Source organism: Bubalus bubalis, chromosome 12, assembly GCF_019923935.1.
Source record: "Bubalus bubalis isolate 160015118507 breed Murrah chromosome 12, NDDB_SH_1, whole genome shotgun sequence".
Taxonomy (NCBI): domain Eukaryota; kingdom Metazoa; phylum Chordata; class Mammalia; order Artiodactyla; family Bovidae; genus Bubalus; species Bubalus bubalis.
The window spans coordinates 86,427,568-86,453,153 of NC_059168.1; the positions used below are offsets into that span (position 1 = coordinate 86,427,568).

At 40.2% G+C, this 25,586-nt stretch overlaps 1 protein-coding gene across 1 annotated transcript in view; it reads left to right on the plus strand.

Moving 5' to 3' along the window:
* Window positions 1–25,586, plus strand: part of NOL10 (nucleolar protein 10) — a 94,744-nt gene that overhangs the window by 43,637 nt on the left and 25,521 nt on the right. The window contains exons 14-17 of the mRNA XM_006073767.3: window positions 12,288–12,414; window positions 16,232–16,311; window positions 16,507–16,605; window positions 17,642–17,731. Coding sequence (XP_006073829.1) covers window positions 12,288–12,414; window positions 16,232–16,311; window positions 16,507–16,605; window positions 17,642–17,731 — 396 coding nt within the window. The remainder of the gene's footprint in view (window positions 1–12,287; window positions 12,415–16,231; window positions 16,312–16,506; window positions 16,606–17,641; window positions 17,732–25,586) is intronic.

The following is a 25,586-nucleotide window of genomic DNA, read 5'->3' on the forward strand; positions in this document are numbered from 1 at the left end:
AATTGCTTTATAAGGTGTTGTGTTCTATTTGTAATCTTTCAGTTATATGTTCAAAATTGTGAAATAGGAAGTAAGGCATGAGTGTCAGGTGGCTAATAAAGCATTCTGTTTTAATACAAACAAGTTGTTTGTGTCTTTACAAGGGGGAAATGTGGACTTCCTATTTTAATCTAAACACTTTCAGGCAGTAACAGTATCTTTGGCATTTTTCTCAACAAAGGAAATCCTCTCCATTTCCCATCACATTTTATTGGGTCACCAGAATAGCAGACGCACAGAGAGCATTAATGTGTAACACTCAGGAAGTAATTTTCTGAACATCCTGTCACATTTTCAAAAGTTAATTTCAGTTCCGGCAAGGCAGAAATGAACATAATTTCCATATGGAAATATTTGACGCACGTATGACATTAACTTGATTCTGTTAATATGTTTTTAGATGATACTTGTTTTTGCTAAAACGGTTGCACACCTGGCATGCCTGTTTGCTTGAAAGCTTCCTATTCAGATGCTGGTTTAGTTTTGAATCAAATATTGACCAAAGATCATGCCTTTCCAGCTCTGGTGATTCCTTCCTTCTTGGTGCTCACCAGGTTCATCTCTTTACCATTCTTGTTTCGGGCAAAAGAGAGATGGGAACACTCTGGTACTCCAGGGGCCTGTTGGTATGGTCACCTAGACGGTGGTGGTAGAAGGTCGTGCTTACAGCCAGGGGTCGGTTTTGAGTTTCTGAGTTTGCCTGATAGTCTGAATCCTCTGGCACTTTCTTTGACAGATGTGCCTATTACCTACTGTGGAGTTGTTTTGTTTTGTTTTTTCTTTTTTAACCTTAAAAATAGAAGACAAGTTATACAGATAGGTAAGAAATTTGGGCTACATTCTTTTAAAAGGCCAGGCTAATACAGAAAACAGAAAGTTCTAAGACTTGGACTTGCTTTTACTTGGATTTGGTGTCCTCTCACATTCCAGGCAAGTTTGTCTTCCAGTGCACATGTGCCTGGATGTCAGCACGCTCAGGGCATGACTTTTGTGTGTTTTACTTTCTGCTCTATCCCTGGTGACGAGAACCGTGTCTGGTACTTCGTGGGCTCTCACTGAACACATGCTGATTTGAAGGAATGAGTATTTGACACTTCATTTAAAAAATTTTATTATGTGTATGTTTCAAATATGCATAAGAGTAAAGATGGATATAATGAGCCTCCATCTATCCATCTCCTTGCTTCAGTGTCATCTGCTTTTCCCCCATGCCCTTTTGGGTGGTGATTGTGGGATTGACTTGTGTTATTAGCAGTTTAAATTGCCTAGAAGGTAGTTTTGAAAATTGTTGTTGTTGCTGTTCAGTCACTCAGTCGTGTCTTTGTGACCCCATGGGCTGCAACATGCCAGGCTTCCCTGTCTTTCACTATCTTCTGGAGTTTGCTCAAACTCATGTGCATGAATCAGTGATGCCATCCAATCATCTCATCCTCTGCCACCCTCTTCTCCTACTTCAGTCTTTCCCAGCATCAGGGTCTTTTCCAGTGAGTAGGCTCTTTGCATCATGTGGCCACAATTACTAAATGGAGGGAATTCCTTGGTGGTCCAGTGGTTAGGACTCCATGCTTTCACTGCCAAGGGCCCAGGTTCATTCCTTGGTTGGGGAGCCAAGATCCCATGACTTCCCTGCATTGCACAGCAGATTCTTAACCACTGGACCACCAGGGAAGTCCCTGTACTGAATCTTGAAGGATGTGTAGGAATTAACCAGTGAAGGGATAGAAAGAAAGAGAGAGCTTTCTGCACACAGGAATTGAAATTAGAGCCTCAGATCTGTTAAGTGCACTGGGAAGGAGCTTAGGTTTTCCAGGGGTAGGGAGGGGCAAGAGATAAGTAAAACTGGAGAGATAAAAGGGCCTATCTCTAAACCTTTGTACAGTGTTTCTGGTTTTAGTTTAAAGTGGTGTGGCATGCTTTTGATGGGTTTTATTCAGGGGTGTGAGATCAGATATGGGGATAAGATTATTCTGCCTGTAGGAAGGGGTGACTTTGAAGCAGGGGTTATGCCTGTTAGTTGCTCAGTCCTGTCCAACTCTTTTCGACCCCATGGACTGCAGCCCTCCAGGGGATCTTCCCAACCCAGGGATCGAACCCAGGTCTCCTGCATTGCAGGCAGATTCTTGACCGTCTGAGCCACCAGGGAAGCAGGAGTTAGGATTGTAATTGATCAGGAAAAGTTCTGTGAGCTCCCTCTGAGATACTGGCAATGGGTGGTGAAGGAAGACACAGAAGAGGCAATAAGGAGGTAATACATTCTTAGGGCTTGGTGATCATTAGGTCATTGTTCAGTGGTTAAGTCATGTCTGACTTTTTGTGACCTTATGAACTGCAGCATGCTAGGCTTCCCTCTCTTTCACTGTCACCTGCAGTTTGCACAGATTCATGTCCGTTGCGTCGGTGATGCCATCCAGCCTTCTCATCCTCTGTTGCCCCCTTCTTCTCCTGCCCTCAATCTTTCCCAGCATCAGGGTCTTTTCCAGTGAGTTAGTTCTTTGCATCAGGTGGCCAAAGTATTGGAGCTTCAGCATCAGCATCAGTCTTTCCAATGACTATTCAGGGTTGATTTCCTTTAGGACTGACTGGTTTGATGTCCTTGCAGTCCAAGGGACTCTCAAGAGTCTTCTCCAGTACCGCAGTTCAAAACCATCAATTCTTAGACACTCAGCCTTCTTTATGGTCTAACTCTTACATCTGTTCATGGCTCCTAGAAAAACCATAGCTTTAGGATTGACTGGTTGGATCTTCTTGCAGTTCAAGGGACTATCAAGAGTCTTCTCCAGCACCACAATTCGAAAGCATCAATTCTATGGCACTCAGCCTTCTTAATGGTCCGACAACATCCGTACATGACTACTAGAAAAACCATAGCTTTGATTGTACAGATCTTTGTCAGCAAAGTGATACCTCTGGCTAGGCTTTTTAATACACTGGCTAGGCTTGTCATAGCTTTCCTTCCAAGGAGCAAGTGTCTTTTAATTTCATGGCTGCTGTCACTGTCCACGGTGATTTTAGAGTCCAAGAAAATAAAAATTGCCACTGTTTCCATTGTTTCCCCATTTGTTAGCCATGAAGTGATGGGACCGGATGCCATGTTCTTAGTTTTTTGAATATTGAGTTTTAACCCAGCTTTTTCACTCTCTCCTTTCACCTACATCAAGAAGGCTCTTTTTAGTACCACTTTGTTTTCTGCCATTAGAGTGGTATCATCTGCATTTCTGAGGTTGTTTCTCACAATGAAAGTTGTGAGTGAGTTAAGTTCTTGAATTTCCTGGAGAGAAAAAAAGAGCTTTTGTCTCTCGTAAAGGTCTCTTCTCAGTCAATATCACAAATCCACTAAGTTCACTAAGGGCCTCAACCCTGAATTATAGGCTGGACCCCTGCTTCTTCGTAAAGATCATCTGAAACAATTGATGTTTCAGTTTGATGTTGTGTGGCTTGTTGATCAGTTGGTAACTCCATCTGTATGTGTGCCTCTCTCCCTTTGGGAACGTTGTTTTACTTTAGGAAAAATGCTCTATTAAAAAAAAAAAATCAAACGTATAAACCGAAGAAGTCCTTCATCACTGCCGCTCCCACTACTGTTGTTAACAAGATGCTGCACATTGTCTTTCCCTCCAGGCCTGCCCTGCAAGCCCTGCCCCACACCAGCTGTGATTTTGCAGAATTGGCATCTCATGATGCATACTGTTCTGAGAGAGATTTTTGTCGTGTAATGGTATATCAATATTATTCTGATCAGATCAGATAAATATAAAGTAAACCCATTCTTTCTAATGGTTCCGCAATATTTCGTTACATAAACATGTCATAATTTATTTGCCTAGTTTCCTATTAATGGGAATTCACCACTCATTTCTTTGAGTTCTCTAAACCAGTGCCGTTCAGAAAAACTTCTGATGGAGGCATTCCAAGATCTGCTCTGTCCAACATGTCCGCAAATAGCCATGTGTGATTATTGAGCATTTAAAATGTGCTCAGTGTGCCTAAGGAACTGAATTTTACATTTTATTCCATCTTAGTTAAGTCTAAGTAGCCACATGTAGCTAGTGGCTACTGTATTGGACAACAGAGTCAAGTTAGGTCATCAAGCTGTTTGCTTGGATCACGTTACTTGGACCTTCATAAATTACAGTTTAATGCTTCTTTGATGTTTAACAGTCATATGAAGTTTCTTTTGTAAACCTGTTTTAAAGAAATACTGTCCAGTTAGAGTTCCTTAGAGAGAGATCTATGAAATGCTTCTCAAGTTTAGTTCTAAAAGAGAGCTTCTCTTTCCAGACATATCAGTATGCTTCTTTTATCAAGTAAATAATGTCCCTCTACCTTATTATACATCACTTTTTGCCTTGGTTGCCATGAGTCCGATTTTTGGAGTCCAGTTTTTGGTTCTGCTACAGGGGTGATCTTTTCCCTTTTATCACTCCCCCTACCAAACGACATAGCTTTCCTTTCATTCTGAGTTTGAAGATTTCATTATGTGTATGCTTTTCCTTGTAAAGCGCTTCTCTTTTTGAAAATGATTAGATTTATGTCAAGTTTTTGAAATCTATCCTAAGACTTCACTAAAAAAAAAAGATTAATACAATATACATACTGCATCCTTCCCACAACCTTGTACATACACACACATACCGTATATCCTAGTAGGGCCATTATGTTGTCATTTGTAGGAATCCGGTCTGTCATCATAGTGGGGAACACGCATATTTAAAATCTGAAATAGACTTTCCACCTGGGTTGTAGAAAATTACTTAAGTGCATTATGGTTGGTTACATTTTATTCAATTATGAATTGAACTTGGGTTCTTTTACCCTCTTTTGCTCTGTCAATATAATGCTCTACTTTGGCTTTCTTTGGGAATATATGGAAAATCTTCTTTTGCTTGAATTTAAAGTGCATTCTTCAGGATTTCCTAGTTCCACATTGCACCTTGTAGATAAATATTAACTGCTAAATGTTGGGGCAAAATATTTTTTGGACCCCCCCCCCCAAAAAAAATAGCAGTGTTGAGGAGTGTAACCTTAATTTTAAAACATTTTACTCTTCCTATGTCTCTGCCAAGTTTCTTCAGGATACCTTTAGATTTTACATGGACTTTAGAATTAGAAGGCATCAGAATATGCTGAAAAATTTTTAATAAATTCCTTTGCCTGTAAGGAAGTAGAATAGAACCAGGAAACTGCTGATGTGGTAACCAGGATAGCACACTAAAACCATCTGTGTAACTCCTGGCAGGAATAAAATGACAAAACAAGATCTTGGAGAGTGGGTGTTACCAGGTGTGTGATGAAAAAGATAAATACATTCTCAAATGATTAAATTGGCCAAGTGCCTTTAGCACCCATGGGGCTGTTGCGTGTATTCTTATGTGCAGACATAGCCGTCAAGGTTGAGCATTTTTAGCATAGTTAGGAAATTGGGACCGGAAAAGACTGGAAGCAGAGGATTTTAACATTGCTTGAAGTCTTTGGAGCTGTAGACTCTGGATGTGAACTTGAGGAAACTGTGTGGAATTTCAAGTGTAACCTGATAAACATCCAGTGATATTTGCTGCAGAGCCACAGTCAGGCTGTCTAGGATAGAATGAAGAGGGCAGCACATATAGAATGGAGAGGAGACCCTACGAGAGCATGTTCGTCCCATTGAACAGTGGACTTTGAAAAAGAGGGACCATGTTAAGATTCTTCCTTTTTTCTTGGGCATTGAAGGGAGATGGAAGCTGAGGACTTTTTCATACTATTTAATGACTGTTTGCAATTTTTGGAAAAAACAAAAATGAACAGTTTTTCATTCTAACTCAAATTAGAAATATTTAGGTTAAATATAGTACAGCTTTGAATACTTAAAAGAGAACTTGAAGATATTTGGTTTATGAAGGAATGTCGTGGTTTTGAATAAGATTTTTGCTCTCTTGAATTGGCTGTGGTTCACTTGAGAGTAATTCTTTTAGGCCCTTTTCCTCAATTTAGCCGGACTATTTGGTGTTCACTAAGCTTGCATGTTCTGAATATCACCAAGCTCAAAGTCAGTAGATCTCCAGTGGATATATGCATTTAGTTTTCAGTGCATATAAAAGATATGTTTACATTATACTATATTGTGTGCAAGAGCATTATGTCTAAAAAATGTACATATCTTAATTTTAAAATATTTTATTGCTGAAAAAGAGGGGGGCTTTCCTGGTGGCTCAGTGGTAAAGAATCCACCTGCCAATGCCAGAGATAAGGTTTGATCCCAGGGTCAGGAAGAATCCCCTTGAGAAGGAAATGGCAACCCACTCCAATTTTATTGCCCAGGAAATCCTGTGGATAGAGGAGCCTGGCGAGGCTACAGTCCATGAGATGCCAAGAAAGCAACTGAGCACGCACACTCATACTTAGTTGCTAAGTCGTGTCTGACTCTTTGTGACCCCCACGGACTGTAGCCTTGCCAGGCTTCTTGTTCATGTGATTTCCCAGGCAAGAAAAATGGAGTGGGTTGCCCTTTCCTTCTCCAGGGGATCTTCTTGATCCCAGGGATCAACAGCTCGTCATCTGACAACGCAGGGTTGTCATACACCTTCAGTTTCTAAAGAACATAGTATCAGAAAAGTGCAATAAAATGAGGTCTGTGCCTGTATTGGAGAATTCCCAGATAGGGACATTGGGAAGGCTCTCTTTGGGGATCTTTAGTTTTCTATAGAGAATCCACCAGTTTCTCACCAGGAGTGTTGGGGGTTTCGACTGGCAGGGATGGAAGCCCAGCAGCACAAGTGTGGCTCCTGGCCTTCCGGGAGTTTGTGTAGGCTGCCAGTTAGTTTGCTGATTCCAGCCCTACAGCTCAAGTCACCACTGCCGGGTATCCACTCACATGGAGCAGCTTTCCTTCACTCTCTCCAGGGAATGATCCTCTGGTTTCTTAAGGGGCCTCATCAACTCTGTCATCTCCCCTGTGTTCAGGCCCATCTTCCCAGATACATGGAGCCTGGGAGTGCTGGTCTCAAGGACTCTAAGGAAAGAATCTAGTCGCCTCTTTGTTATTACCTCTGTAATTTATACTGTGTTAAATCTGTTAACCACTGTATTTTCTTCTTTTGTTCTTTTTGTCCTTGCGGGTTATTATCTTTTATATTGATTTACTGTCATTTTAACTAGGCTTGGGAGGGAGAGGAGGTAATATATAGTTGGTGTGCCACTAAAGTGTTTGTCGGCTGATGGTGGTAGGGTGGCATAAGTGATCTTACTTTTTCCTTTTCACCTGGCCTTACTTTATGATCGAGCTTCCCTGGTGGCCCAGGGGTAAAGAATCTACCTGCCAATGCAGGAGATGTGGGTTCAATCCTTGGGTGGGGAAGATGCCCTGGAGAAGGAAATGGCAACCCACTCCATTGTTCTTGCCTGGGAAATCCCATGGACAGAGGAGCCTGGCAGGTTGTAGTCGGACACGACTTAGCAACTAAACAACAATTATTTTATTTTATTATCATTTTATCTCAGTGGCTAAACCTACTTTTCAAAAAACGGAATGAGAATTGAAACCATGGCAGACAATAATTTTTCTCCTTTTTAAAATTAATATTTTTAAATGTTAAAATTAAATCACTCTTTTGCTAATCTGATTTTTAGGAATGAGAGAACAAAGCACTACCAGTCAGGTACCTTTAAATGACTCATAATTACTCATGCAAATGCATGTAAACTTGGCTTTGCAATTAGGCAGCTCATTATGTTGCAAATGCAATTACCTGCTCAAATTCATGGTCACGCCCTTGGCTCACCCAGCTGTCTCTTGTCTTAGGCTTATTTATGATCGGGTATTAGTAATCCCCAGCTGTCAGAATTTGAACATACATGCTGGTGCTAGTGGTGTCATTCAGCTAATAATGGAGGGAAAGTTTGAAAAGGAAGCTTGCCTTTGAGTTTATGTATGCAGGGTTGGTCGTCGTAGTTGGCAAAATCCATTCCCCTTCTGAAGGTACAGGCTTTCCCTTTAGAAAAATCATCATTAATAGTGGTTAATGATATTTACAGTACAGTATACTCCATCATCTCTGATCTGCCATTCTGAAGTCCAAAAAGCTCTTAGTTGTTTTTTTGTTTTGTTTTGTTTTATTATAACTCATTGGCGGCAAAATCAGAAATGCTTCATTAGGACTCAAATCTGACATGTAATGGCAAGAGCCTTTCTAGTCTGTTTATCCAGATCACTAGCATGAAGATGTATGGATTTTGCCTCAGAAAACCTTTAATGTGTTTAGTTATGGACCACTGACCCAGACACCACTGAAGACTTTACATAAATGCAGTATACCTACTCTGTTACCTTTTGAAAATGCCTAAGGTTCTGAGTGAGTTTCAGATGCTTTTTGGCCCCAGCTGTTTCTAATAAAGAATATTGGCCTTACAGTGAGAGTAACAGAGTCCACATTAGATATGGGTTAAAATTCTAATAGGGGAAAACTTTAACTGATATATGTATTAGACCACTTGGGTATTTTACATACAGTTAGTTTCCCATTTTGATTCAGAGTTACTGTGAAAAAAGAAAGAAGTTATTTATTGTATGCTGATATAGTTCTACTAAATGGAGTAAACTAAAGTTTTTTAAACTGTTTTGTAGATAATTAGTTTAAAACTCAAGATAACAATTTCATATTTAATTGCTGTTCTATATTGTCAGTGACTTTTAGATTAATAGTAGGAAATACTCTCAGTGTTGTTATAAGTAAATGGAAAAAACTGTCATCTATAGTGAGTTAGTACAGTTGGTTCTTTGTCTCTAATATTGTCAATAATTGTTAATCACCCTTGATGTATTAAAACCATCCATCCAGTAATACTCAATGCTTAGTTCTGCCTTAGCCCAGCTTTAGGTGAGGCACAGTGGTTTTTCAAAAGAAGAGGAAGGGAAGGGATACCGTTTTCTGTTAACTCTCTGAGAATTTTACTATTCATTGCCTTTCCTCCCCACTCTTCATCATTTTTGTCCATTTCCAGAATATACGAGAATTTTGAGGTTTTAAACTAGGCGTATATGGTTAACCTCTTACAGGTAGCTTGTAATCATGCAGACAGATAATCTTGGGCACGTGGCATGTATTTTCATGTACCTTCAAATTGGTTCTTTTGCCCAAATGGATTAGAGCAAGCAGATACTTGGCTGCATTTGAGTCAAGGGCGTCCCATAGCAGGCCGATAAAGATTCTCTCCTCTTTTGGAGGACAGGTATTTCTGTTTAAATTGGTTGTCATTAAAATTGCCGAGAAACACCTCAGTATCCTTTATATCAGTTTGTTGAGTCAGTTTCCAGTTCTGTACTTTTACTGACCTGTGACTTTAGAAAATTCTTTATGAATAAACAGTGGAAGATCATTGACAGATCACTGAAGTTTAAAATAGAAGAATCTTCACCAAGTTTCTGAAGCAAAACTCTTACAGTGCATAAAAATGTAGATCATCAAAGAATAATCAGTTTTGACTGCAGTAGAGAATATAACAATATGATACTACAGAAAACCTAGAAACTTTTGAGATAGTAGTAATAGTATGTCGGTTGTTAAAAAAAAAAAGATGTTTTCTTCAAGTTGTGAGGCATGAATTTTAAGAATAAGTTAATTTATTTTAAAATCTTAGTTGAAGGATTAACATTTTATGAGTAAGGACAGTGAGGAGTTTTTACACATGAATTAATACTGTGGTCATTACAGATACATCAGAGCTGTGCATGATGTGGTTAAACCCTCTTTGTTGGTTAAGCTGACCACTGTTTTTGCAATTTATTGGGGGTAGACCTTTGTGGAAAGCTCTTATGTGGATAAAACCTCTAGTTAATGCCAGCTAAATCAGAAATTTCAACTTTGTTATCATCATTTTGATGTTTTTTTCTCTGAGTAGGAAGTAGGGAAACGTGATTAATAAAATCAGCCCATTAGACTTTCTTGTTTTTGATGGAACTATTTCCTCCTGTAAAATTTGATGGTCGTGAATTTGATGGCAGAGATTATTTACCTAGCCAGACTTGTCCCTAGAGAGGCAATCTGAAACAATTCCATTAGAATCCAGATAACGATCAAGAAACATAATAAAAAAGAACCACGTGAAAGTAAGTTCAGATCTGGTCTGATATTTTGATACTCCTACATCTCCTCCCCCAAGAATAGTCAGTAAACAGAGTAGTATCTTTTCATTGTCTTTGAACCTCATGTTTATGACTGATTTAAGGTTTAAATGTGAAACTATTGTGTATTTAAAAAATACTTTTACCAGACAAGACCCTTTAAGTCTTGTTTGGAAATCTTAAATGCATTCATATGTGTTTTATGTATGACTCGATTTATTTATGAAACACTTAACACCTGCTACTTGGCAGGCAATGTTCTAGGTACTGGAAATTAAGCACTTAAAACAGGTGAAGTTTGGACCCTCCCGTGAGAACCTACCTTGGATCTTACGTCCTGGAAAAGTGCTAATAGTGAATACACCTTGTTCCTCTCTGAAAGAGGAGACTGCCGACCTGGGTCATACAGCAGCACGTGGTAGAGCGGCACTTTCACAGATTTGTGACTGATGGAAAGCAGATTCCTCTGTAGCTCCGGTGCCTAAACTCTCACTCTCGGAAGATGCCCCGTAGTTGTCCCAGCTTGCTCACATGTTCATTCCAGCCGGAAGTCCTTTCAGATATACTTAGCCCAGCCCAGCCTGTTTCATCTGGCCCTCACTTGTCTTCCACATGGACTGAGTGCAATCTCAGTCCATTGCTATAAGCAGCTGAGTGTGTGTGCATGTGCATGCGTGTGCACACACATACACGCTGTCTGCTCCAGTTAGGTTTTTTTAACTCCTTGGGGGATAAGACCATGGTCGGGGACTTTGGTTTAGCACAGTGTTTTATATCTAGTAGTAATTAATATCAGTATTCGTTGCTTCAAGCAACTGTCCTAAAATTGCTTAATTTTAGAACAGTTTCTTTAAAGTGGTCTACACTGGATTTTTTTTTTAATGCCTTGCATTTCTTAAAAATTTGTCTTTTATGGTTAGTCAAACCACTTAGTATATCAAGACCTTTCCTTCTGTTTTTAAGAATTATATAGATTATGCTAGTAAGAAAATTCTCAGTGGTACTTTTTAATGGTCATTAAGAGTTGTTTTTCTTGTTCATGAGCCCCATAGCCTTTGGCAGGAGTGGTGGGATCACTCTCTTTCTAATCAGGCAAAATAATAAGACTAAATTAGTATGGTTATATCTAACATCTGCTTTTTTCTTTTTTTTAATGGTTGAAGAGGATATTAGGGGCCATTTTTCTTTGATGTTAACTCTCTTCCTCCTGCCTTCCTTTCTCTAAAAAGTTTAAGCGAAATTTAATAATTTCCACTATGAGTTTTGTTTTTTTTCCCCCCTGTTTAATTGATTACAGAATACACAGGCAGGTAGATCCATTTTGTAAGAGCCCAGAGGTCTCTCTTCTGAAAGCCTCTACCATGAGCTTGGCTTTCCCGCTGAGTGTTATTTCCTTTGGGATAAATGTTGACCTCAGTGGGTGAGGCATCTGGTGGGAAAGATTTGTATCAAGGGCAAAAAAGTGAAAAACAATCATTATTTTATGGAAGTAATTGGGTTACAAATTGAAGTATCCATATTTTATTACTTGGTTATAAATTCTCTTTAATCCTTTGTTTCTCAGCCTTTCGTTGGGACTAATTGTGGATCTTGGGCACCCCTTTTAGGTTAAATCTGAAGAATTCTATACACAGGATTTTAATTTTTTCATCAATTAAATGAAATGGACCATACAAGATAGAATGTAATTATCAAGTCATTAGTTGAAAACTCTTTAAGAAAGGGTGATTCTCCTTTTGTTTAGACTTTTGTTTGTCATGCATGACAAATTTAAAAAATCTGCTATGCCAAGTGTATGCCTTTGTAAATTCTATTTATGTTTTGAATGAGAGAAGTGGTGGAACTATGTAGATGGATGTTATTCTTAGTATCTGAATTATTATTTATTTTTCATAGTTCTCATGTAAGAATATTCATTAATATCATTGTATCCCAGACTGAGATTTTTTTTCCCTTGTAAGCCTAAGCTTCTTCCTGCTTTGTTTATTCTCTTACATTACAGACTTGATAATGCATTTTGCAGTTATTTCTCGGTACTTCTGATGGAATCAAGGATTTTAAAAGTATATTTATGGAAACTGGTTGTAAAATAACTGGCTCTTAGTTGATACGATGAGGGTATACACTTGCTAACTTTTCGTCAACCCGGCAGGTTTTGGGTCCTGCTCCCAGGTGGTGCTCCTTCTTGGACAACTTGACAGAAGAATTAGAAGAGAACCCAGAAAGCACAGTTTATGATGATTACAAATTTGTCACCAAGAAAGACCTTGAAAATTTAGGTAAAAGAAAATTATGATGAAATGTTTATAAAATTATTTCTACTTGTTTTGAATTTTGAACATCAAAAGTGATGGAGTAAAAAAAAAAAAGAAAAAAGTGATGGAGTCACATTTATCTGATGTTGCAGAGCTTCTCTTTCTGACAAATCAGGTATTAAACATAGTACATACAGTGTCTGCTTAGAAGATTCAGATAAGTTCAATCTACTGAAGTGTTTTTGTATGTTAAGTGAGGAACAATTTTTTAGCCTACCACCTGTGTATAGGAAAATACCAGTCCAGGAAGCAGTGACTTTCTTTCAAGTACTATTTGAATGTAATAAGATTGTGAGAAATCTCAGAGACTGCACGTAAATGATTTTTGTCTCTCTTGTAGGTTTGCTTATTAATAGACCTAATCCGCAACTTAGAAACCATGAGTTGAATCCTCAAATATGTAGAACCTTAACTGTTATTTGGGTTTAAAGAATACAAACCAAAAATGCTTCTTAATAATGGCCAACATTAAAACATTAAAATAGGGCTTACATGTGCCCATGCGGTATTCTGAATGTTTTATATATATTTTATTTAATCCTCACACCTGTGGTGTGGATATTACTATGATTTCGTTTTATAGGCAAAGAAACTCTGGCATGGAAAGATTAAAGTAACTTCCCAAAGGCTTCAGTGGTGGTAAATGTGAGGGTTAGAATTTAAATCTAGAGTCTGTGCTCTTAACTAGCCTCAGCCATACTGATACCCTGAAGAACATACTTGTCTTAGTTGACTAGCACTAGTTTGCAGGATGAGAGTAGGTTTTGTTAATCTTGTTCTCTTGGGAAAAGGCTGCATAGCAAATTATTGAGAATAGGAAAACAGGATCCATTCTCCGCAAGCCTAGGCAGCTTAGTTGTCTTAGTTGTCTTTAGAACAGAGAGATATACAATAGCAGTTGAAAGTTAAAAGAAAATAGACTCATGTAACAGATTAGATGAGAGTCTTAAACTTCATATTTAAACCATATAATTCAGGCAAAATTATTTTCTGCCAGCTACCACCAAAATAATTCCTTAAATTTTAATGTGTCTAAAAAGAAAAGAGTTGTGTTTAGCCTTTAGAAAAGTGACTTATGGATGAAATAAGGTAAAACAGATCTTTCTATGGAAATGCCTTCTTAAATATCTCCAGCATAATTTTTACAGTATGGTTGTGTGACACTCACCTACATTCTTATACTGGAGAATAAAAAGACATTTTTATTTTGTGAATTTTTAAAAACTACTGTGTTTAGTATATTTTGGGTGCTTTTTCAGTCTCTTGACTATGTTTATTTTGGCTGAGGAAGGCAGTTACAAAGATTTAAATACGTTTCGTTAAAATACATTCATGCTGCCAATTTTTTTCTTCAGATGCTTGTTTTTTTATGCATTTATTTGACTGCACAGAGTCTCAGTTGCAGCACACAGGATCTTTAGTTGTGGCATGTGAACTCTTAGTTGCAGCATGTGGGATCTTGTTCCCCAACCAGGGTTCACATCTGGGTCCCCTGCATTGAGAGCATGGAGTCTTAGCCACTGGACCATCAGGGAAGTTCCCACACTGCCTGTTTTTAAGGCTATGGAAATAGATATAATAATCAACAAAATAAATTATACTAGAAATCATCTTCATGTAGATTATTATCTTTTAATATAAATTAGCCATTGGTTATATTGGTTTAACATAAGTAGCTTGTGTTAAAGTAAAAATAAGGCCATGTAACTGACTTCTCTTATTTCTTAAGATTATAGCATTTGAAAACTTGCAAGTTCTGTCATTTCCTAGCTATGGCCTTTAGCAGGTCCCGTACCGTGCCATTTCCTAAAATGTGTTTCGTGGACCCCTGCTTCTGTAAGAAGTGCTAGGTGGGCAGCTTAGTGGCTAATACAGGCTTTAGAGAGGCTGACATGGGCTCACACCCCACCTCTACCACGTAATAGCTCTGTGACTTGACCAGTTTACTTAACTACATTGTGCCTTGGTTTCCTCGTCTATAAAATAATAATGACACCTACCCATTGAGTTGCTTAGAGAATGAATCAGATCATGCCTGAAAATTACTCAGTACAGTATTTAAACAATCCATAATGTTACCTATCAAGAGATTTGGGGCAAATAAGTTTGAGAAATGTTCAGTTTAACCAAGTTAATTCAGTTTCTCTACTGTGGACTTTGAGCCTTTAATGTCATTATACGCTGTAAATCACCAGGAGGGAGGAAACTTACTTAGTCACAGAACCTTGTCTTCCTCCAAAATCTGTTGGGACTAGTGTTGTCTGGAGCTAAGGATGAGAAAACCTGATGCCAGATCTCTCCTTAGAATTGTTTTAATATGAAAAACTTCCTGCTGGATTTTATTCATGACCTAACTTGGAATGGGAGTAATCCTGGGCCACAAATATAAGTTCTGTATACTTAATAGAGGAAATAAAAAACTATAAAACACATGTGCAGGTACCTCAGTGCAGATTGTTGTGCGTTTGGACATTTCATTAAGGCTCAGCCCGCCCCACTGCCCCTTTAAGTTTCCACTGTGTGAATTCAAACAATGGAGTTTTATCGACCTAACATTCTAGGAAAGTACTTTTCTGACCAAGGCTTATAATTACCTTATGAAATTATCCTAAATTTAGGTTTGCCTTTTCATGTTGTTCTATTTAGGTTTTGTACACCTATGTGATTTTTACCTAGACATTATTTGTAGCCCTGGAGGGTTGTTTATTTCTAAAATTTGGAAATCAGGGTAACGCTTTCCTTGGAACTTTAGTCACTTAGTATTATACCAACTAAAGCTGCTGTTCATGTGAATTATTTCATAGGCGATCTTATTCTGAAGATGAATATTCTCGTAACCTTTCTCTGTGTAAATATTTGCAGTTAATAATTTCTATGACATAGGCAGGGCATCCTTATGTGACCCCCAGCACCACTAATTGTAAATGAAATCTGCTAAATCTTGGGAACCCTGTGAAAGATACTCTTTAAAGCAGGGCTGCTAGACACTCATCGGCATTGGACTTTTCATTCATCCATATGCAGTATGTGTGTATATAGTACATGTGTTGGTATACATTTGCCAGTTATTCTGTTTTGGGGGAACACATACCCTTTCTACATTATTGTTGTGACACAGTTTTTCTTTTGTTTTTGGAAATTACGGGCCATCTCCTTCCCCCACCTCACTCCCGCCCCTACCCTGGCCCTGTTCTTGCTTGGCAATATGAAAGTTGACAACCTAGTGTTGAATCTCAGTATTATTTTTAGATTTAAAACTGGCTTATAAAATAAAAGGCTTCCCTGGTGGCTCAGAGGGTAAAGCGTCTGCCTGCAATGCAGGAGACCTGACTTGATCCCTGGGTCGGGAACATTCCCTGGAGAAGGAAATGGCAACCCACTCCAGTATCCTTGCCGGGAGAATCCCATGGACGGAGGAGCCTGGTGGGCTACAGTCCACAGGGTCGCAAAGAGTGACACGACTGAGTGACTTCACTTTCATGAAATGAAAAAAACCTGAGAACCAGTAGTATAGGAAGCCCTTCTTTACTAGTCTGTTATAGCTCATGAATACCTTTCCATCATTTTTATGCTTAGTACAATGTTACATTAAAAATATGTAAGATAATGTTGCTGAAGTAGATTAAAATTTTCTTTGCAGTTATTAAAGAAGATTAGTGGTTCTAATCCTTACATTTTTACTTAGAAGTGAAATTATAATCAAATTGTAGACCATGAAAAACTGCTGAATTTTAATCAGGATTTCATAAAGGTCTGCCCTCTTTTGGTTAACTTCCCCCAGGGCTCACACATCTCATTGGATCACCTTTTCTTCGGGCATATATGCATGGATTTTTCATGGATATAAGGCTCTACCATAAGGTAAGTATAAAGCTACAGTTACTTAAGGTGACTGACAATCACTTTGTGGCCATTTCTTCTCTACTTATGTATATTTTTATAAAACATACTTTAGATTTGTAAAATATCTATCCTTTGGCATAATATTCATGCTGTATATGAGACATGCTACTAAATATAGTTCTCTTGTGTTTCATTTTCTTCTACTTCAAAAAGGTGAAATTGATGGTAAATCCATTTGCTTATGAAGAATATAGGAAAGATAAGATCCGGCAGAAGATAGAAGAAACACGAGCACAAAGAGTGCAATTAAAGGTAAATATTAGAGTCAGCATTGAAACTACTAGAGAAAGGCTCTTCATTTTTATTTTACTATTCTGAGAAGCTTGCCATCCATTTCTTACTTTTCCCATTCTTAGTTTACATCATTCACTAATATTTTTGACATGTTTTATGTGTCGTGAGGGTGGATGTTCTAGTTCATCCTTATGGTAAAGGTAACAGTGTTGTGGCAAGTAATGCCAGGTGAGCTGATACTGTCAGTCCTACCAAGAAAATATGATGCTGCTTTCAAACAGGTGTTTTTAGACTTTGGAGTGCTGGGGCTTTGCTATTCCCCATTTCTTGGTGACACGTGGGAGTGCCTTAGGCTAGCTGCTTGGATCATGGGAAACAGTCATCAGACTATGCCAGGGCCCAGACAAGAATCAGGCCACACTAGTTCTATTATCAGAGAGAATTTAATGTAAAAGAATTGTTACCCGGGTATTAGAGAGATGAAGAGGCAAAAACACTGCAGTACTCATAAAGGAGGCGGTGGCTACAGGGAGCAGCTAACTCGCCAGGACCGGGCAGTAGGAGACAGGCGGGCCTAGAGACTCGGACCTCGGAGGAGGGTTGACAGCTGGCGGTGGGGCCCTCAAGGTAGGACGAGGCTGTTCCCGGGAGTGTGGGGGAGCCACAGACTGGACTCCCTTGCTCTGCTGAAGCCACGTCATTGCTGCCAGGAGACAGAACCATTGACGCATGACACCAGCCCTGCAGCCAGCAGAGGGGAAGCGGAAACCCCGTCTCCTCCTGCCTTCCCGGCCTGATCGAGATCGGCCACCAAGGGATATGATCGTTTCCAACTGTACATTTTGTAAAACACACACACACACTTTCAGTGCAGAGACTAGTAGCAAGCTTTTCCTTTTTCCAGATTATTAGGTGCAAGGAGTGAATATGTGTGTGTGTATTGGCCAGGGCAGTGTAGGACATAGAGTCCCTTTGTCCCTGCTCTTTGCTTTAACCTTCGAAGCTCAGTTGTAGGTATTGCAGTACAACTTTTTATTTTTTTCTCCTCCACTAGAAATTGCCAAAAGTTAACAAAGAGTTGGCACTTAAATTAATTGAGGAAGAGGAGGAGAAACAAAAATCTACCTGGAAAAAGAAAGTTAAGGTAAGATTTTATAAGGCAAAGATAATATTGATAAGTTATTTCTCTGTTTTCTTGATAGTAGATTATATTCTTTTACTTTGAAAATGTGTTTGGTTTTCCTTGTTCCCTCTGCTTATTAGATAGTATATGCTCAATATGGGAAGTTTGTAAAACAGATAAAGAGTATAAAGAAGAAAGTCACTCATGTACTTCTTTTTTTTTTTTCTTCACTCATGTACTTCTATCCAGAGAAAGGCATCATGAATAGTTTAGTGAATTTCCTTCCTGTCTTATTTATCTTAAAATTATAAACTGTAATAAGATACTACTATATATATATATATAAAATATTTATCTTGGGTCTGTAAAATGACACGTGGCTTCCCATTTTACTAAACAGTCTTTATAAATATTTTGAGAGCTGATTTTGAGAGCTGCATATTTTATCTTGTGGATATATTTTAAATAACCCTTTTATTGTTAAATAGTTTGTTTATTGTTTTTCTCTGTAGTCACTAGGTTTGTTTTTAACTGAAAAACTAACCAGCTTTTGTTTAGACTTGGCATTACTGGGCGCATGCACTCTAAGGAATAACTGCTTTCTACCTTCCATCCCTGATGTAAAATGGACAAAGGTCAGTCATAAATTAAGTAAGGGTCAGCTGGTGGTGTCAAGACAGGAGGCGGATTTTTTCTCATTTTCCCACAGAAGTGAGAGCTTCCTCGTTCCTCTCCGTGCTGTTTCCCCATCAGCTTAGATCAGGCAGGCAGATAAGTGGGCCGGACTCTTCTCTGGAATGAGTTGTAAAGATACCATCTCTCCTAAGAGCCTGCAGGACTTGCCTGAGTAGATGGCCAAACTGTGTATCTGGGCCAGCTGTGTCGAGCTGTCCAGAGAGTTTTGTTAGTGTTTATTCTTTCTCAGTTCTCTCTTTAGTTTTTTAACCAGGTAAGTGAATGGAGACAAGTGAGCTCTTCGTGTGTTTATTTTTGTACGACTCTCTTCAGGAGTGTCAGGGGGCTGCCACTGAAGAGTCTCGTGTCTGGTCCCCCTTGCTCAATAATTGTGGGTGTCATTGTGGGTGACCCTGAGCTTCACTGGGTCTAGCTTGTTCTTCTCTAAGATGAAGAGTAGGACTGCGGTGGGGACGGGGGGCCTTCTTGGTGCTGTGATTGTGTTTGTGGCTGTGTACCTTCCTAATTTCATCAGCGTATCACATGTATGTGTAGAGCTTTAAATGTTCAAAACTAAGTGCTTCCAGCTCCCTTGACGTTCTCTTTGGCATGCTCCCAGTGATTTTCTTGTTAACCCAGCCCGAGAATGGTTAGGGAGATAACTTGTCAGCTTTATAGGTCATTCCCCAAGCTTCACGGATACGATCTTTGGATTTACACGCCTGGAAGCTGCAGTGGGAAGGGAAAGGAGCTGGTTTACACCGCAGAGGTCTTCTTTCCTGTCTACAGTTTATGCATCTGAGTCCGTATGACATTCAGTGTTACAGAGAATATGACACAAATTACTGTTTAATTTTGATACTTTGTGCAGCATGGTTTACACAGTGTACGGGAGCCTTTCTTAAAGGTCTTATGATTATGAAGATGCGGGGGAAGCTCCCTTTCTCTCTGCCCACCCCCCGCCTTCTTCACACTTTTGCTGAGGTTAGAGACGGCTGAAGGAGATGGAGAACACAGTTGGTGTTTGCTGTGCCCAAGGGTGCAGGATGGTAGCAACAACCCCAAGAGCTGAAAACATGCAGTGTGACCTGTGGAGTCCATGGGAAAGTCATGGTTGTCTGTGCCTTTAAAACAGTTTATAGGGTTATCCTATAAAGAAGCATCCAGCTACGTGCTGTTCATACTGCAAGTGCAAAGAGGAAGAACCTGAGAAATCCCTCTCTTCTTCCATCAATTTCCCTTCAGCTGTTGGAAGCTGGAAGCATGGTGCTTATAAGTGGTGTGAACTCTAGAATACTGCTAGAAAGGGGTGTTTGTCATTGACTTTTCAGTGGCTTGCTGACCCAAGTCAGGTCTCATTATCGGAGTTCAGTTTCTTTCCAGAAATACTTAATTTAGGAAGATCCCCCAGAGAAGGAAATGGCAACCCACTCTAGTATTCTTGCCTGGGAAATCCCATGGACAGAATAGCTTGGCGGACCACAGTCCATGGGATCGCAAAGAGTCAGACACCGCTTAGCTACTAAATACTAAACAACAGCAACAACAAAAAGTCTGTTGTTAGAGAGCGTGTCTAATTTGTCATTTAACAGTTTTATCTAATTCAAATGACCTTGGAACTTCCCTGGTGGTCCAGTGGTTAGGACTTGGTGCTTTCACTGCTGGCACCTGCACTGCATCCTAGGGAATTAAGATCCTGCAAGGTGAGGCCAAAAATAAAACAACAAAAAATGACGACTTTAAAAACTGTTCCTGAATTAAGAAAAAAGTCCTTCATTACAACTGTAAAGAATACTTGAAAGAATTGTTAAATCCATCAGCACTTCATTAGTCTTGTCTTTGAACTCAGCTTTTCAGACCCTTAAGAGCCTGAATAGTTCTGGTAACTTCTGATTTAAAAGTCAGTACGGTGCAGTTATGGCCTGCTTTGACTCCAGCTGAAATTTCATGGAGGCAGACAATGAAATATGTTCCCAGATACTGCTCTCACTGATAACATAATTAAATTCTAAAAAGATGTTTACCATTCACTTCATGTTAGATCTCCAATGGCAAGTGACCCACCACATAATGTCGGGGAGCAATTATCTGGACTTTATCCAAACTTAGAAATGTGGTGGTGTTAATTCTAATTAAGAATCAATTCATTTATTCTTTCAGCTAATATATATTGAGCTCCCAGTAGGTACAGCACTTTGGGAGAGGCAAGCAAATGGTGATCCATTTGATCTATAAAGGTATGCGTTGTAGCTAAGCCACTTTCTTACAAGGGCCATTTCTTGCCCGTTGGCCTTTTCTGCCAAATTTTCACCATTGCCTTAAAGTCTTGTATGAAGGTACTTCTCTCGAATTCTGCAGCAGCCCAGCCAGGCACTGTCGTGCATGACATCCGTAGGCAAGGTATGTTCTGTGGTTCAGAGACCGTGGGAGAAGTATCCTACCAGCCTTAAGGATTCTTCCATACCAGCATCAGCTTAGATGTTAAGTAATTATTTATCTCCCCAGGGAAAAGACATAATTATGCATAGACCCTGGGTTGGATCAGATGAATTTAAACATCCAAAATGTTATGTTTTAAAGCTTTTCGGTACCAATTAAAGATTGTGTGGTTTCTGTTGTTGTTACAGTTCTGTACACAGAGTTTTGAAAACTAAGTATTTCTCCAAGGTTTGTTAGGAGTGTTGCCTGCCCTTCTATCCTTCTATTCACCCTCTTCTTTCCCCTCTCCCATTTTCAGCTCCCCTGACACTCTTGCCTTTTTAGTTCATTATTTTGGTCTAAAACTCTGTCCCTTACTGCTGGCCTATGGTGCTACTTCTTGATTTTCAAATGTCAGGAATTTTCTTTTCTTTCTTTTCTTTTTTTTTGTCTTTAAAAATTTATTTAAGCAATAAACTTGATCACCTCACAAGGACTCTTCAGTAACATAGCTCTCAGTTGTCTGAGAATATGGAGGCGTTGTCTTTTGATAACCTTTCCTCTCTTCTAACTTTGGGTAAGTCAGTATTCAGCATTTCAGTGAGTTCAGTTCAGTCGCTCAGTCTGACTCTGTGATCCCATGGACTGCAGCATGCCAGGCTTCCCTGTCTATCACCAACTCCCGGAGTTTACCCAAACTCATGTTCATCATGTCGGTGAGGCCATCCAACCATCTCATCCTCTGTCGTCCCCTTCTCTTCCTGCATGAGTCAGTTCTTCACATCAGGTGGCCAGAGTATTGGAGTTTCAGCTTCAGCATCAGTCCTTCCAGTGAATATTCAGGACTAATTTCCTTTAGGATGGACTGGTTGGATCTCGTTGCAGCCCAAGGGACTCTCAAGAGTCTTTTCCAATACCACAGTTCAAAAGCATCAATTCTTCAGTGTTCAGCTTTCTTTATAGTCCAACTCTCACATCCATACATGACTATTCAGCATTTGCTTTGTTACAAAAATGCAGATACTCTTTACATCTCCTCTTCCTCTCCCTGAGTGCTCTCTTGTGTTTGACTCTTTGCAACCCTCTGGACCGTTGCCTGCCAGACTCTTCTGTCCATGGAATTTCCCAGGCAAGAATACTGGAATGGATTGCCATTTCCTTCTCTAGGGGACCTTCCTGACCCAGGAATTGAACCCATGTCTCTTGTGTCTTCTGCGTTGGCAGGTGGGTTCTTCACCACATCTCCTACATGACCTTATTTGGTCTTATTTCCTGCACAACCTTAGTCGTCCCTGGACTTAGTAATTGACTTTTTGTTAGTTTTCTATGTACTTATCTGCCGGGGTCCAGCCCCGGCTGATCCAGGGTATTCGAAGCGGGGATGGTGTCGGCGACCTATTTAATTATTTATTCATCAAAGATATAAAGAGTAATAGAATGAGGATAGCTCAGTAGGAAAATTCAGTGGAGAAAAGAGGCTGAGTAGCTTGGTTTACGCGGGAGACCAATAAAACTTCAAGACAAGAAGTTTGCACCACTTACGTAGGCCGCAGGCGTCCTTCCGTTCTCCCGAAGGAGAGGAGACACTGAGGCCTCCCCGGTCGGATCTTAGAAGCCCAGGCATAATTAGCAAGCATGGTGGGTTCCGCGCTCCAGATGGAGACTCAGCTAGAATTTGGGAGAGAGAGTGACATGGGGAGACCAAGTTTCAGTGAACAAGGCCCGCACTTTATTTTCCAAAGTAGTTTTTATACCTTAAGGTATGCATAGAGGATAATGGGGGAAGGGGTGGAGTCATGCAAGGACAGCAGTTCCTGGTTCTAATCTAAGCCAGGCTTTCAAACTTATCATATGCAAAAGTTCAGGTGATTGACATCATCTTCTGGCCCGGAGGCCTGTTAACATTTTAAGAAACTTATTTTTCTCTAAAGGTGATTATTCCAAAGTCAGGCACCAGCCTCCCAAAAAGCATTGGACAAAGCTGCATTTTACATTTCTATACACCCATTATATCAATCAATACACTGCCAAGGACACAGTAGGTAAGGAGTATGGAGACTTAGCAGCAAACATTGGCCCAACAAGTGAAAAACCCTTCACCAATACAATTTCTAATCAATCTTTTAACTACTCAAAGGAATCTGTGTTTAGGCAGTTTAGAACATCTGCCTCTCACAGTTGGGAGGCTCTGAACAATCACATGTGGCCGGAAAAACCCATTCAGGCAGGTTAGAGGATTTCCAAAGGAGTTTGTAGGTTGAAACACTGTCACATCCAAGAATTATTAACTGGAGCTGTGAGCTAACTCTTTTTCCAGAGAGAGGTAGTGGGGGACAGCCCCCCATAAAGTCAGAGGTGTAGGTGAAAGCACAAAGCAGAAAGTAGGCAGACTCTGGTTTTGGGGGTAGATGCTCGAGAATTTCCAGGGGGACTCCTGAGGCTCGATCCCGCCTTTGCGTATGCCGAGCCTCCTTCCTCATGACCTTTGTCATGGGCGGAGTGCCTCACGCTGGCTCCCGGCAGTGATAGAATTCCAGTTGAGCTATTCCAGATCCTGAAAGATGATGCTGTGGAAAGTGCTGCACTCAATATGCAATATGTACTCAATATGCAATTTGCACTCAATATGCAATATGCACTCAATATGCAATATGCACTCAATATGCAATATGCCGGCTCCCGGCACTTATCAGTAGTCAATACTCAGTTCTTTGCCACTTGTCTAAATCTCATCTTTTCATAGTTACGTGAAGATCACCAGTTGTTATATAAAACTTGACTTTCCTGAAGAAGTCTCTTCTACATCATTCTGCTCAGCTCCATTCTGGAATGGTCCCCTTCAAATCCTGGTTCACAGCCAGCATCCTGGTGGTTCACTCCACCTCACCCCTGTGACGAACCCAGAATTATAAGGACCTGCAGTTTTCTGAAGGAGTGTTTCCAGCCCAGACAGACAAGCAGTCTGTATAAGGTGTAGTAAAGAGATCCTTACACCCCACAGTTCTCAGTAGCAACAACAGCAAATCATTCTTACATGCGGCTTTTCCTCAGGAAGTTCCTTTAGGTTTTCTCCTCCAATGTGAGAGTAAGGCAAGAAAGAGAAAGAGTCCAAGGAAGTCTCTGGACCGGCCCAGGGCCATTCTGGGGGCCATCTTCCACCAGAGATCTAGCCTCAATGCTGGCCACCTTGGGGCCTCCTCAGTCCAGGAACTCAGGTGCTGGGAAACAGTCTTGGGTAAAAACTGTACGTAGTTTTTGCCTGCTGGGATGCATAGTCCTTGGTTTAGATTTAAAAGAGCGGAAGACATAAAAAGCTGAGTGGAGGCCCTGAGGTGAGACAGGGCACCTCAGTCCTGTGTGCTGACCTGGCCAATCTGTTTGTTTGGAAACGCACCAAACGACAGTGTCTTTCAGCCTCTCTCTTCCGGTCAGACTCTGTTGCTCAGAGGGTGACGGCCTGGCTGCCAGCATTTCGAGGACTGGGAGCTGTCAGCAGGAGGGTGGGGATGTGGGGTGAGGCGGCATCTCCTCCTTGCCTGCCTCCCTGGGGGCCAGGTGCGTCCTCAGCGTGCCGTGGCCCCTGCCGGATGCGTCCCCCTCCGGAAGGGCCTCTGCTTGGGGATGCCGGGTGCTAGACCTTCCTCTCTTGCTTCTGCAGCCTCATTGCTCCCATCTCCTTTCCTGGCCTCCTCATCCTTAGGGATTTGTGTCCTTTTAAAGCCGCTCTTCTGTTCCTTAGGGATTCGTGTCCTTTTAAAGCCCTTCTTCTGTTGCTTTAGTGGTGTTTTAGCAGAGATTGGAAGGAGATGCTCCTGTTCAAACTGTCTTTACTCAGAAGTCAGCATCACCTTAATTTCATAGATACCATTGCGTTGCAAGTGTTGATCTGTTTTAAATGTGGAGTATTCCTCATGTATATTGCTGTGTTGGAGCACAGCATGGATAATGAGCATCCCCACTCAGATCTACCCAGAACACCCTTCTCTGAGGCTGGGTTACAGTGTGACAGTACCTTACGACGTTTCCCAGATTCCAGTGGCACGTGTTTGGCATACATACACGTATATTTATAGGGCAAACTGCTAACCAGACGTGTGTAAACTACTACAGGACATCACTAGCTACATCTCATCCTACTTTTTTTTTTAAGACAGCTGTGAAAACAACAATTAGACTAGGAAAACTCTCTGGGGGAAATATTTTTACAGCTTGGTTATAAGAGTTTTTACTTTATATTTGTTCATCCAAGGCATACTTGTCTTTGGGCAATGCAACTTGTTTTAAATTAAGGGAAAAAAGAGAATACTAGCCAACTTACTCTTTTTTTTTTTTTAAACATGTTTCTCTGTTATTTATTAAATGTGATAATACAGTAGGATGTAGAAAAGATTTCCCTTGGGATTTGTATATTTACATATGTATATGCATATACATTGGCTTCCCTTGTGGTTCAGACAGTAAAGCATCTGTCTGCCTGAAATGCGGGAGACCTGGGTTTGATATCTGGATTGGGAAGATCTCCAGGAGAAGGAAATGGCAACCCACTCTAGTACTGTTGCCTGGAAAATTCCTTTGATGGAGGTGCCTGGTAGGCTACAGTCAGTAGGATCACAAAGAGTCGTACGAGACTGAGCAACTTCACATACATATACGTTATACATTTTATATCTAAATATACATTTTATATACATATACATTACATTTTACATCTAAGTATATAAAACCTGACAATATATAACTATAAAACCTGAAAATATATACTTAGCAAATAGCTGTTCTTCTG